The sequence below is a fragment of the Pectinophora gossypiella genome, chromosome 4, assembly GCF_024362695.1.
Source record: "Pectinophora gossypiella chromosome 4, ilPecGoss1.1, whole genome shotgun sequence".
NCBI lineage: Eukaryota > Metazoa > Arthropoda > Insecta > Lepidoptera > Gelechiidae > Pectinophora > Pectinophora gossypiella.
Genome location: NC_065407.1, coordinates 5,421,382 through 5,435,722, shown reverse-complemented (window position 1 = coordinate 5,435,722; position 14,341 = coordinate 5,421,382). Strand labels below are relative to the sequence as shown.

General features: G+C 36.6%; 2 protein-coding genes across 5 annotated transcripts in view; one reads left to right on the top strand and one right to left on the bottom strand.

Annotated features, from left to right (window-relative positions):
- The window catches only part of LOC126366279 (glycine receptor subunit alpha-1), a 62,159-nt gene that overhangs the window by 7,226 nt on the left and 40,592 nt on the right, over positions 1–14,341 (top strand). For 2 of the 3 annotated variants that reach the window (XM_050009355.1, XM_050009357.1), the window contains exon 2: positions 3,902–4,010. In XM_050009355.1, the coding sequence (XP_049865312.1) occupies positions 3,967–4,010 (44 nt within the window). In that variant the 5' untranslated portion in view covers positions 3,902–3,966. The remainder of the gene's footprint in view (positions 1–3,901; positions 4,011–14,341) is intronic. The other variant, XM_050009356.1, reaches the window with a different exon arrangement.
- The window catches only part of LOC126366260 (proton-coupled amino acid transporter-like protein pathetic), a 231,414-nt gene that overhangs the window by 196,116 nt on the left and 20,957 nt on the right, over positions 1–14,341 (bottom strand). The window contains exon 1 of one of the 2 annotated variants that reach the window (XM_050009330.1): positions 14,216–14,229. The exons of the other annotated variant lie outside the window; for it this stretch is intronic. The gene's annotated coding sequence lies outside the window, so the exon portion shown is untranslated. Of the gene's footprint in view, positions 1–14,215; positions 14,230–14,341 lie in introns of those variants that run through there. 2 annotated transcript variants of the gene reach the window in all.

Sequence of the window (14,341 nt, the reverse complement as noted above, 5' to 3'; positions counted from 1 at the left end):
AGGCTTAACAAGCATTATGCTAAGTAAAATATAAAAACACAATATGATAAGTAACCATTATGCCAAAAGACGATTATGACTAAAAAATAACCGGTTATGCCTAATTAAAATAGGACAAACAACATTTTGGGAAAAAAATTGTCCCAAAATAAACTCTCGTATTCTGGCGACTGGCGAATGCGAAAATATTATTCAAATTATAGAAGAAATAATTTATCATCATCTCCCTTGCGTTAGTCCGTTTTCACAGGGTCCGCTAACCTAACCTGAAGATTTGATAGGCCCTCTTTTTCAGAAGCTAACCAGGTTTAAAATCTTCATGTTTGCTTGTACAATATTTGCACGTCTTCAAAGCATTCGTAATCATTCGACTGAAGTCACACGCGTGACAAGTTGAAGCAGATACTTATCTTTGATTCGGATATATTCTATCCCTTTAATATGCGAAGTACTCCGTGCGCTATAAGTACTTTGCCGTAGTACTTTTGCCGAAACCGAAATTAAACGTAAACCGAAACTAGCTGAAACCGAAAGCGAACGTTCGGTTAGACACTACGACGCATTAAAAGCGAAACAGTTTAGCTCCCGAACCCATCTTCACTGTCGAACTCAACTTTTTATTCAATCATTTCTAATCCGAACAAGCAACTCATTAATAGGATCCGAATAGTTTTATAATGACGAGAAAAATCGGATTATTTTATAAGTCGGGATAATGTTAGTTGTTTTAATCCCTTTTAATAATATTTACTTGCCTATACCGGCTGCATTAGCAGTCGTTAATAACCATCAATCCGCACTGGGCCCGCGTGATGGTTTAAGGCCCGAACTCCCTATCCATCCATAGGGAAGGCCCGTGCCCCAGCAGTGGGGACGTTAATGGGCTGATGATGATGACTTGCCTATAAATATACGAGAAAATTTATATTTACTAATGCGAGTAAGGAGAAAGTTGGTTGATAAATTAATACTATTTTCTAAAGTCGTTTTATATTCATTTAAAAGTTCAGCTTTCGGCTTTACTGTTATGTTCAAATTTTCCTTTTCTTGGCTGATACATTGACAACAATTATGTATGTACCTAGTATCTTTTAAAAAAAATGATTTATATTCAAAAGTTCACTTTACTCATAGTATTGTGTTCAAATATTTTCTTTTTCTTGACATTCAATTCTTAGGTTTAAATTGTTGCTGCTGGCAGTATATTGGCAACCCCATTTCTTTTTTTAATTCTAGTTTTTAAATAATTATTTAATTATGGCAATACTCTAATACTTTTTCTATTATGGTGAACCAGACACACGTTTCCTAAAACTTCGACCTTTTGTCTTATTTAACTAGCACCCTGTCGAAAGTTAAAAAGATCCTTGTCCACATAAAAGTCCACGGGTATCAAGACAAATCATAAAAATTCTTTGTAGAATCAGATCCTACAATCCGCGCCGCGACAAAAGTCGACGGATATGAAATTTTTTTTTTGACGTGACAGTGTAGATTTGCCGCAGATGGCATTAACTACTTGGCCGGACAAATGGGGAGCGCTGAAGGCTCTCACCCGGTACAACGTTTAATACAACAGGCCTGAGGGTGCCCAGGGCGCGAACCTCGGCTCAGGGCGTCGTCTGAGAGAAAAAATATTTGAAAGAATTAATCGACCCTAGTGGGTCGATAGCGAGCGCTGATTGAGGGAAATCGTCGATCACACCGGCGAGGTCGGTATCGAAAAGTCATAAATTATACTATGTAGAATCAGACCAATAAATCCCCCCGCGCAAAAAAATCGACGGATATGAAGACAAGTCATAATAATTCTATGTAGAATCAAACTTCGTGACATGGACTGCATGTATTTTAAACCTAGTTTAGGTGTCTTTCAGTCTTCGTTTTGTAATAACACTAAGTATTCACTGCTAACCAACTTTTGTTTAAGAACCTACAGGTGCTCTTAATTACTATTATATATAGAGTATTTAGAAGTTGTTAAGTTCCAACAGGGACTCAGAACTTTAATTCTTACTAGCTACATAACATGAACATAAGCTCAGGACTATACTCCACATTGGGGTAGTCAGAGGTGTACCTCTGAGGGTAATAGACCCAAAAACACCTACAAAAACATAAATTTTATAATTATGACTACTAATGGTCCATACACCACTGTTTACAAAAAAAATGCTGGGCTGGGACTGTACTTTTGCTCTTTAATTACAATTTAATTTAATGATCCATACACAACTGTTTACAAAAAAATTGCTGGGCTGGGACTGTACTTTTGCTCTTTAATTGTAAAAATTGCAATTTTTTTGTAAACAGTGGTGTATGGACCATTAGTAGTCATAATTATAAAATTTATGTTTTTGTAGGTGTTTTTGGGTCTATTACCGAAACGACATGTGACCAGGATGTCTTAAGTGCAACCAGTTAATTTATTACTTTGCAAGAAATTGATTGGACTTTTGCACCTTATCGTACATTCATCGCATGATAAACTTAATACTCACGTTTCAAGGAGATTTCTGTTACAGCGACGTGATAGTCTATGTACGGAAGTGAAAATGCCGAGGGTAGATGCAGGTATTTGAGCTAAGTCGCAAACGATTATGACAATCGACAGTGACAGTGATAAAAATGTATTGGATTCACATAAGGTGACATAATGTGACATGTCAAAGCCATATATTTTTACATAGTATACTACTTTTAACGGGTCGATACGTGGTTAAATATTTAAGGTAAAAAGCAATAACCTTATTTATTTGTTTTTCCCGACCAACGTTTTCATTTTTAAAGAGGCATCCTAGTGGCTGTAATTGTAAAGCGAATTGTAAAAAAAACTTTGTTATGAAGGTGCCAGCACATTAAAATTCTTCTACATTTTACGCTCTGTTTTCACAGTAGAGTCGATTTTTGTCTTTTTAATTTGAAAAATTCGGATACTATGCCGAATTCTTCTGATAACGGCATTAGAATATTTCAAATTATCTAAACAAAAATCGACCGTATCTTTTTTGTAATACTGATTCTATTTCCACCGAAAGCTGAAAATTGTGACAACGCGCAAAAAGCGGACAATTTTATGTCTACTTTCAATTTAAAAACAAAATATTCAGCGTTCCTTCCAACTGTATATTCAAAGTGTCTTATTTCGGGCTTTAAGGAGAGCTTTTGGGATGTTGAATTTCATTGTCAAGGCTAATAGAGAATTAAATGTCTTGGACCTTGAATCAAATTCCTTTAAGTCCTCAGCTCAACGAACAAATCTGAAAGAAATATTACATAAGGTGAAAGCAATAAACCGCCTATGAATAACAGCGTAGATCATTGCATGGGCGTCGGAAGCTAATAATTTAGTAATAAGAAATCGATACTAAGTCAATCGATAACATATACCGCCCTACTGACCGAATGGGCAAGAAATTGCATCGGTTTCGTAATCTTTCTCTTCGTAAGAATTCTGAGCATGAACAATCATGCTCAGAATTCCGATAGGGATGGGCAGTATGAAAAGTAAACAACCTGATGCAGTGATCCCAGATCTAATTTTAAAAAATCCGTTATATTTTTTGTATTAGTAACGATCGGTTAATGGCTAACTAAAGGTGGAATGAACAAGAATCCGTAGATATGAGTTTGTTTTCCATAACTCTAGTAAGGACAGGTCAAGGATTCGTTGGTTGATGATAAAGCTGAACACTGACGCTGACTTATCTTTGTTATTGGAGTATTGTAGGGCTGCAACTTCAAGTAACTACAGTAAATTTCCTTTCTGAATTCAGTAGACACCTCGTAGGAATGCAACCTCTTGATTGATAAATGATGTCCAAATAGCGTATCATCACTAAACTTAATACTTAGAATTTTCTTCAGCCATTTTTGTTCGTAAAAATTCTTCTACTTCCAGATACACCAGAGGCATTGGAATGACCCCACACGCGAGTTCCGCGTGTTCAACCTCAACCCTCAAAAATGATACCTTGTACCTGGCCAACCACACTAATCTTCCTCATATGGTAAGTACATTATGTCTACTTATAGTGAAAACCAAGCACTTTTTGAGAAACCACATTTAGGTGAATTTTTGTTAACAATAAACACGCTAGTGTCATTTCAGGTAAAAAATATACTTAGTTTTTTAAAAGGCGCAAGCTTCGTTTTCACTATAAGTCGACGACATTATAATATTAAAAAAATATACATAAACTTACGACTATATTCTCAATTGGGCTAATCACATGATATGAAGAACTAAGTGCAACATTTCACCGAGCTTTATATTACTTACTTGATACGTAGGCGGTGAACCGTATCGTCACGCGCCGTCTTTCACCCAACTTTACTAATATTCTATTATTTACTACCGCAAAAGAGTAAGTTAATACCAGATAGGAATACCTGTTCTTGGACAATGCCTTCGTGAAAGTTTGTTCTGAAATTTAATATTAAATCCGTTAATATGCAGTACACATCAGACTTGTTAAACTTGCTTTCAAAATTAGACTGCCTGGAGGAAGCCAGCCGTTTCAGGTATCACGCACAATAGACGCTTAGACGTCGAGTTGCGGAAAATAGTGTTAAAATTATTATCTAATTAATCTATACATATATTTACTACTAACGCCATCTAGAGTTGGATTGTACATATGTTCAATGTGTCAAAAAATAAACGTCAGTTTCGCAACAACCGTTACGCGTTTTATTAGGTTATGGGCCCAGTCCCATATTTCTTAAAGATTTCTAAGTTTTTTCGCGTATATTTCTAGTATTCTTTCGTGTGAAATCAATAATGTCGACGTCAAGCTATCTAGTTAACATCCCGAAGCTTAAAGGGCGAGAAAATTATGATGATTGGGCTTTCGCAGCGAGAAATTTTCTGGTGTTGGAAGGAATAGATATCGACGAGTTACCGGCTGATTTTAGTGACGCTGAGCAAAAGAAAGCAAAAGCTAAGCTAGTGATGACAATAGATCCTTCTCTATATGTGCATATCAAAAATGAGAATACAGTGAGTGCATTGTGGAAAAAGTTGAAACAGTTATTTGACGACTCGGGATACACAAGAAAAATTAGTTTACTTCGAACACTGATATCTATTCGTCTAGAAAACTGTGAATCAATGACAAGTTACGTATCTCAAGTGGTGGAAACAGCACAAAGATTAAAAGGAACAGGTTTTGAGATTAATGACGAGTGGATCGGATCATTGTTATTAGCTGGCCTTCCAGAAAAATTTGCACCGATGATAATGGCCATCGAACATTCCGGCATAGTTATCAGTGCTGACGTCATAAAAACAAAATTGCTTGATATGAGTTCTGAGGTTGGTAACAGTGACTCTGAATCGGCGTTTTGGGGAAAACATCAATCGAAAAATGGCAACACTAAGCAAGACATAAAAACGAAACAAAATATGTCAGCCAAAACGTCAACGTCAAGTAAACAAATAAAATGTTATAATTGCAAGAAAATTGGTCACTTTGAAAACCGATGTCCTGAATTGAAACCAAAACAGATGAATGCGTTTAGTGCTGCATTTGTAAACGGCAAATTCAGTACAGAAGACTGGTATGTGGATTCAGGGGCTAGTGCTCATATGACGGCAAATCGAGATAGTTTACTGCAAGTTCGACAAGTGCACGAAAAGAAAGAAATAGTTGTTGCAAACCAAATGTCAGTGCCTGTTTTATGTACCGGAGATACACAGATCACTACAAAAGTGAATAATTCTCAGTTTGACATCAGAGTGAGAAACATTTTGTGCATTCCTAACCTAACAACGAATCTGTTATCGGTCAGCCAGTTGATAGCAAGTGGAAACAGTGTATCATTCAAGAAGAATGTCTGTCATATCTACAATCAACAGAATGAGCTAATAGGAGTGGCAGATTTAGAAAATGGTGTGTATAAATTGAACACAGTGAAGTCAGAGAAGGTGTTGGTAGCGACGGCAGTTCAGACTACAAATGCTAGACAGTGGCATAGACGGCTAGGTCAAATTAACAGTAATGACCTAGAAAAAATGAAGAACGGTGCTGTGGAGGGAGTATCGTATGTTGAGAAAGCGGACATTCAGAAATCGAATTGTGAAGTATGCTGTGAGGGAAAACAGTCTCGTTTACCATTCCCATTGGCAAGTCATAGAAGTGAAAAATTGTTAGAATTGGTGCACTCAGATTTATGTGGGCCGATGGAGACCAAGTCTGTTGGTCAAGCAAAGTACTTTCTGTTGTTTGTAGACGATTTCAGTAGAATGACATTTGTGTATTTCTTGAAGGAGAAAAACCAAGTATTCCAACGTTTCAAAGAGTTTCAAGTTATGGTGGAGAACCAAACTGGATTGAAAATTAAGACATTAAGAACCGATAACGGAGGAGAGTTTTGTTCGAACCAGATGGAGTGCTATTTAAAGATGGCAGGTATTGTTCATCAGAAAACCAATCCATATACTCCGGAGCAGAATGGTCTCTCAGAGCGCTTCAACAGGACTGTGGTTGAACGTGCAAGATGTTTACTCTTCGATGGAAAACTGGATAAAAACCTATGGGCTGAGGCTGTTAATACGGCAGTATACCTAAAGAATAGGTCGCCGGCCTCAGGTCTAGGACAGCAGACACCGTTTGAGAGATGGACAGGTAGGAAACCTGATCTCAGTCATGTCAGAGTATTTGGCAGCTCTGTGATGGTACATGTTCCTAAGAATAGAAGACTGAAGTGGGATAGGAAAGCCACTAAATACATTTTAGTTGGGTATCCAGACAATATAAAAGGATACAGATTATACCATCCAGAGACAAAACAAGTTACTACGAGCAGAGATGTCATAATCATGGAAAATAATGACGAGAATGCTGACACAGCTCAGATATTAGTAAAAGAAGCAGAATCAGTGGAGGAAGAAAGCTCGTCAGAGGAAGAAAAAGACAGCTCAGTCATGGACCTGAAGGATCCTACGTATGTCTGTGACACATCTACTTCGTGTTCATCAAAATATGATTCATCCCACACACTATCTGAAGAAGAAGAAGAGGAAATACTGCAGGCTGAGGTTCCTGTACTACCCAGCAAGCGTGAAAGAAGACCAGTTAACAGATACGGTATGACAAACTTGTGTGTGTTGGATGAGCTAGATTCCAGTGGTGAAGAAATAACTTATGAAGAGGCAATGAATGGATCAGAAAAAGAGATGTGGAAACAGGCAATGACAGAAGAGTTGAAAGCCTTTGAAGAAAACCAAGCATGGGAATTTGTAGATGCAAAGGAAGCTGACAGAGTGGTACAGTGTAAGTGGGTTTTTAAAAAAAAGTTTGAAAGTGATGACAAAGTCAGATTTAGGGCAAGACTAGTAGCCAAAGGATTTACCCAAAAAGAAGGGGTGGACTATAAAGAGACCTACTCACCAGTTCTAAGATATTCGACTTTAAGACTTTTATTTGCATTAAGTGTAAAGTTAAATTTTAGAATTACTCACCTAGACGTGACCACAGCTTTCTTGAATGGCTATCTCGATGAAAATGTATACATGCAAATTCCACCGAATTTAGAATGTAAAAGTAATTATGTACTTAAACTAAAACGTGCAATCTATGGTTTGAAACAATCTGCCAGAGCATGGAATAAAAGAGTGAATGATTGTTTGATAGAGTTGGGCTATGTAAAGTCAAAATTAGAGCCATGTTTATATAGTAAAAAATGTAAAAAGGAGCAGATAATAATAGCTGTCTTTGTAGATCATTTTTTAATTTTTTCCAATAGTGATACTATGACTGAAATGTTAAAGAAAAATTTGATAGAAAATTTCAAAATGAAGGATCTAGGCCAGTTGAAACAATGTTTGGGTATTCGAGTAAAAATGTAAGAAAATGGCAGTATTTCCTTGGATCAAGAGAAATTTGTAGAGTCTATTTTAAATAAATTTAAAGTGGCTGATACACCTATTGAAAATAACTTAAAGTTAGAGAAAAGTCAAAATGTTTGTGAAAAATATCCTTATCAACAGCTTATAGGAAGCTTAATGTACTTATCTGTTTTAACTCGTCCAGATATTTCCTATAGTGTTAGTTATTTGAGCCAGTTTAACAATTGTTTTACATCTGTTCATTGGAAACATGCAAAGCGAATATTGAAATATTTACAAAAAACTAAATCTTATGGATTAATGTTCACTAATGATAATTGTAACTTAGAAGGTTTTGTAGATGCTGATTGGGCTTCAAATACTGTTGACAGAAAGTCTTATACTGGATTTTGTTTTAAATATTCTGCAAGTGTTATATCTTATGAATGTAAAAAACAACAAACTGTAGCTTTGTCCAGTACGGAGGCAGAGTATATGGCCATAACTGAAGCATGTAAAGAGGCTATATATTTAAAAAGTTTATTGTCAGAAATTATAGATTGTACTTATACTATTATTCTATACAATGACAACCAGGGAGCTCAGAAGTTGACAGAAAATCCCTTGTTTCACAAAAGGACGAAGCACATTGATGTGCGACATCATTTTGTCAGAGAGGCTGTCACTAATAAACATGTCAAAGTAGTTTATTTGCCAACATCTGAGATGCCTGCAGATATATTGACAAAAGGTCTGTCACATGTAAATCATGATTATTTCGTTAAGAAGTTGGGTCTTAAAAATATAACTTAATACTGTTTTCGTTTGTATAATTTAAACTATTGTTTTCATATGGTATTAAGATTATTTAGATAAGTGGAGGGGTTAAAATTATTATCTAATTAATCTATACATATATTTACTACTAACGCCATCTAGAGTTGGATTGTACATTATGTTCAATGTGTCAAAAAATAAACGTCAGTTTCGCAACAACCGTTACGCGTTTTATTAAATAGCCCGCGAATATCAATACCAATACCTGAGCCATGTCAGGGGCCTTTGGCTGCACAATAATAAACCTGATCGCGATACTTATTATATAACTGGGCAAGAGACATACTAATTAAAACTTATTGAAACTATCCATTCTATCCCAAAAACCAGTTTTTTTGCACTCGGCTACTCTCAAATGGGAAACTCATATCGGCCAACGCACGTCAGGGTTTTTCTTTCGGTTCCCGGATCCACGCATTTTTCGATAGTAGAATCGTGCTCCCGAGACCTGATGAAAATACCTCCGATGCATACCTTGTTCAAAACTAAAACCTAGAATCATCAGCATCGTATTTAGGCTCTGCGGACACTTCATACAAAAATCCTTGGTTTATACAGACTCTACACAATGACGTTATTGTAAACGTGCATCTGTGTGTGTGACGTCTGACGAATATACGAAGACTAAAGTAAGACCAAGGGGGGTGAGGTAAATCTAGCTCAGCCGCTGGTAGGGATCGAAGAGTTGCCGTTCTATACGTAGTATTATTCCTTATTCTATGCCCCTGGGCTACACTTATAGTGGGGAACTCAGTTTACATCCGCTGCATACATTAGGATACGATGCTGGGCCAGCGTGTTCAGCCAACGGGTAAAGATCTAATTGGCGATATTGGGTATACTGGTAGCTGGCAAATATTGTCGTGTGTAGAAAATTAAGTTCCCAATTTTTCATTTACCGAGTTTCTAACCATTTCTAGTGAGTGGCCCGTCGCAGTAGGGCACTCTTTGTCGCCTATAGTTGATGTAGCCTATATGCTTAAATGAGACGCAGAAGATTATACTACCATTGCTTGTCTTTAAGAACCAACAGACGCGAACTTCCAAGAGAATGATATTGTCACATAACAAACATAACTGCTCTAAGATAGTTTTAATATTATATGTGCGTCATTGTATTGGAATAGTATGCATTTAGTGCGGTATCATAGAATAAGGAAAAATAGACCGGCTACTCCCCGCTCCCCACCAGCGTCTGAGCTAGGTTTACCTCACCCCCTCGAACATAGTTTAGACTTGAATCGTATGGTGTCAGACGTCACACGCGCGTGTACGATAATGTCAATGTGTAGTGTCTGTGTAAAACCAGGCTCTTTGTATGAAGTGTCCGGGGTGTGGCTGTATCTGTATAATAATCTCAATTCTAGCTTTTATGACTGATCAACATGAAAAAAAATAGGTTGCTTATGTTTATGTGTGTTATGTGATTCCTGGATATAGAATGTGCAATTTAAACTACCAATAAGACTGATGTGATGTAACCAAATTGCCTTTTTAATGTCTATTAGACAACCCCACTTTAACCTTTGCCCTCTTTAATTTATTCTATGCAAATCATTGTTTACCTGCGTGCAAACTATACACTAACACTTTTGCGTTATTTTTACACCTTTTTAATGTCTTGAATGAGATTGATATGGGCGATAAACTATCGCATTACTTCCGACCTCTGACCTTGAAATTTGTTCATATAGTGTTAAGGCGTAGACTCATTTTCTAATGTTCTGAAGATTATGCTAATGTCTGATATCCAAGGGTATATTTTAGCCGTAATATACCGTAATATATTTCAAGTATTTGCGATCCCCGTTGAGTTTGGATACGGGACCATTTGTTCCAGAGGTTTGGGAGTATTAACTGAGCTGCGTGGTTACTTCCAATACGAACATACCGAACTGGAAAATCAAATCAAAGAGTACAAGAAGCGGTCTTATTGATAAGTAGCAATCTCTTCCAGGGCACCTTTGGGTACAATGGATATATAGATGCTTATGATTCTAACCAACCAGATAACGGACGTGATTTGTGTGTATTCGTCATCTTATATCATCTATCCCACTGCTGGGCAAAGGCCCCCTCTAATTTTTCCGCAGTCTGTTCATCTGTTACTTTTTTTGTGTTAATTGTTTGTTACTCTGTTTGCCTTTGGCGCCTTAATCATAATCCTGACACCAGGGTTGATGAAGCTGGTATTCCACCTCACAACCCACACGATAAGAAGAAGAAATAGTTTTTAAAAAAAATGAACAATTCTCTCCTGTTGGTTGAGATTATCATAAACAGCCTATATACGTCCCACTGCTGGGCACAGGCCTCCCCTCAATCAACCGGAGGGGATAGATTATTTGCCAACATTTAACCTGACGTATCCCGTCAAAAAATCACCCTCTAAAAAGTATGAAACGACAAAATAGGTATATTTGTCTGAAATTCTTCCACATAGTGATATTTAAGGGATAGTCGTGGTCGTATGGTGTAGTAGGCAAAATCTTAGGGCAATTTGGCATACGACCACGGCTACACACATATATACATATATAGCGGTCAAACACATAACCCTCCTTTTTGCTTCGCTGCATTCGGGTAAAAATTAAAACTTCATAATATTGTATTTTATAATTTACTTACTTTATTTGTACTTTATAATATTTATGAAAGATCTCGTTTCTTTATTCAAAAAATGTAATAATGTGAAAGGAAAATAGATTTAATAGCGACGCTTTTGTCGGTAAAGCATTTTCCATGCTACTTATTTAAGGAAAAATAAGGCAGTATTTTCCGCCCTCAAAAGTAAAATAAAAAGCAATAAAATTGATATTCTAAAAAATAACCGTTTTTAAAGGTATTTCTGTCTTTTTAATGTATTTAGTCTACGTATAAACCTGTTTTTATACAGATCGAAAATAGAATATGAGAGTAGAATGGAGCCCCCACCAACACCTCACCGGCCTTTCTGTATGCATCTATTTAATAATTTATATAGGTTCCTTAGGACATCACACAAACAATATTATGACAATAAAAAGAAGGGATACAAAAGGCACAACTTATTTCTAACAGAATATATCAGTAGGCCTGTGAGAGAGATAAATTATCGAGGAGAGGGCAGATAGCGTGTACAAGGCACTTCCTTATTTTTTATTTATTATTTGTGTTAAAACCATCATTATTATTGCATGTCCAACCTTAACTATCAGAGCGAACCACAGACACAGTAGAGGATATGCAATATTTACCTATACTTTTAGTAAATATGTTCCTCTCATGATGGTCTAAGAGAAAATTCAAAGAGATACTTTTGTTCATCTTGCAATGGATGTACAGAGAAGTGTCGTAAGCTACTATACTCCTCCTCTGTCTACCCCAATTGGGAGTATAGTTGTGACCTTATGTATGTATGTATTCAAATTTCGCTAAACGACAACGGTAGAAACCTTGGCCACTAACTTAGACATTGTGTTATCTTTGAAGACCTAGGACTTACCCTGAATGTAGCCTAGGCTTTATCTAAATAGCCCTGCCAAGCGATAAGCGACGTCCGTGAGTACTCACGCCAACCCTGGTCTTTGCACTAAATCAATTAGGTAGCTTTCCAACTAAGATTACGTTTACTAAGTGAAGTAGACATGCTTTACTATGAGATTTTTTAAAAATGGAAAATCCACTTGTTGTCAACTCAGAATCATGGTTTGAATCATCCCCCTCAGTATTTCGCTAACACCCTATCTACTTGTACGACTACTTGTATGTACTTGAACAGGGTGTAAGTGTCCTCGTAACAAATACTGAGAGGGATGATTCAGCTAATTGTTCTGAGTTAATATCAAGTGGAATTTTCTATCGCAAAAGTATAGAATTGATAAAAAAGTACATGAATTTTGCAACGTAAAGTTCCACTTGATATTAACTCAGAATCATGGTCTGAATCATCCCCCTCAGTATTTGTTACGGTGTCACTAACACCCTGTATAGCTCACGGCCATATTAAGTCCCAACTTTCAAGGATCCTATGATTCCTCATTGCCCAGACACTGCATAGAAAAAAAAATCTCGCTCTTACCGTGTGCTGCTTTAATCCACACCAATGCCTTAGCCCGTGTGTGTGAGCGAGATAGATTACGGGAAATGTAGACTAAAATGACCCCCATTTGGGGCATATGTGGTCGACATTATTCGTCTTCGAACCGCTAGTATCGCTTCCTCGTTCATTATGCGAACTGCTATAAAGAATGGAATTCTCATCCTGCGTCATTGTTCCCCGATACATATAATTGGGGGATTTTCGAGGTAAGAGTGAATAGGCACTATTTAAGTATGCGTGCTCCACTTTAGACCACATCGCCGCTTTAGACCAGGCTGAATCGTGGTCAAACGCACTCAAATATTTTAATAAAAAAAAGGTAAATCAAGCTCGCTCCATTCTCGTATTGGTGCGGGGCGAAGAGAGTCTCTTCTATACTACGTAGTAATAATAATAAAGCCCTTTATTGCACACAAATTTACGAGACATATACAGGATAAACTTATTCTAAGTTGGCCAAGGCGGCGTTATCGCTAAGAACGATCTGTCCCAGGCAACCTTCGGCAGAGGATATAGTGCACTTATACAGCTGCAGAGTAGCGCGTAAAAAAAGTAAAATTAAAGAATATATAAAATAATACCCACATTTTACATATATATTACGTTTATATCACTGCATAATATAGTACATACCTACTTATTAATGCTTAATCTATGGACTCGTGTCACACAATCATAAGACCGTCTTTCATTTCATAATTAATTGTATCGTGAGCAGGCTGTGAAGATATTAGACGCAATAAACATTATTTTTTGTTAAGGTTTCTCAAATAAATATCATAATAAAACAATAAGAATCATAATTTAGAAAAACAATAAGTACATTCCAATTTCAATCAATCAATTTTTTTTGATTATACAATATTTTGTCATTATTTGTGTAGAAATTAAATTAAATCGTTCATTTATTAATTCAAAAATAGGGTTCAAATTATATTTCTCATCATAAAGTACTTTGTTTAATAAACCAAATATATTATGTGCTCTACGTAATGTTTTTAGATTGCTGTTGAACAATTTACTTACTTTTTTGGACAATCATGGTGACTCAGCCCGCCTTGTCCTAGCCAAACAAAGAACGTGATATTCACTATAAGTAAGCGATATATAAATTATCTTTTAAAGATAAATGAGCCTTATAAGGGTCACCAGTATTATAAAAATAAGGGATTGAGCCCACTGCCTTATCTGACATAATGATCCCAGAAAGATTTTCCGTCTTTTGTGGCTTTTTGGTGTCTTTTTATTTCCATTATGTGTGTCCTTTGTTTTACAATCTTTTGCAGACTTGTATCTCACTAAGATATAATGTTACGCAACGAGAAGACACCAGGTAAGTTAGTGTTTATACATTGATTTTTGTTGTTTTCGTATGGGCCACGAATGATTATCATGGTGCTCAGCTGTGAAGGCGAACATCGTAAGGAAACCCACGAAACATGCCTTTCGGAGATATATGACCTAACCTGTATTGGGCTGGTTTTCCCTTCGCGGCTTGGAAGGTCAGACAGGCAGTCGCTTTTGTAAAAAACCGGACCTGTCAAATCTTCAGGTTAGGTTCGCGGAGCCGTAAGAAATGGGATAACATGGGA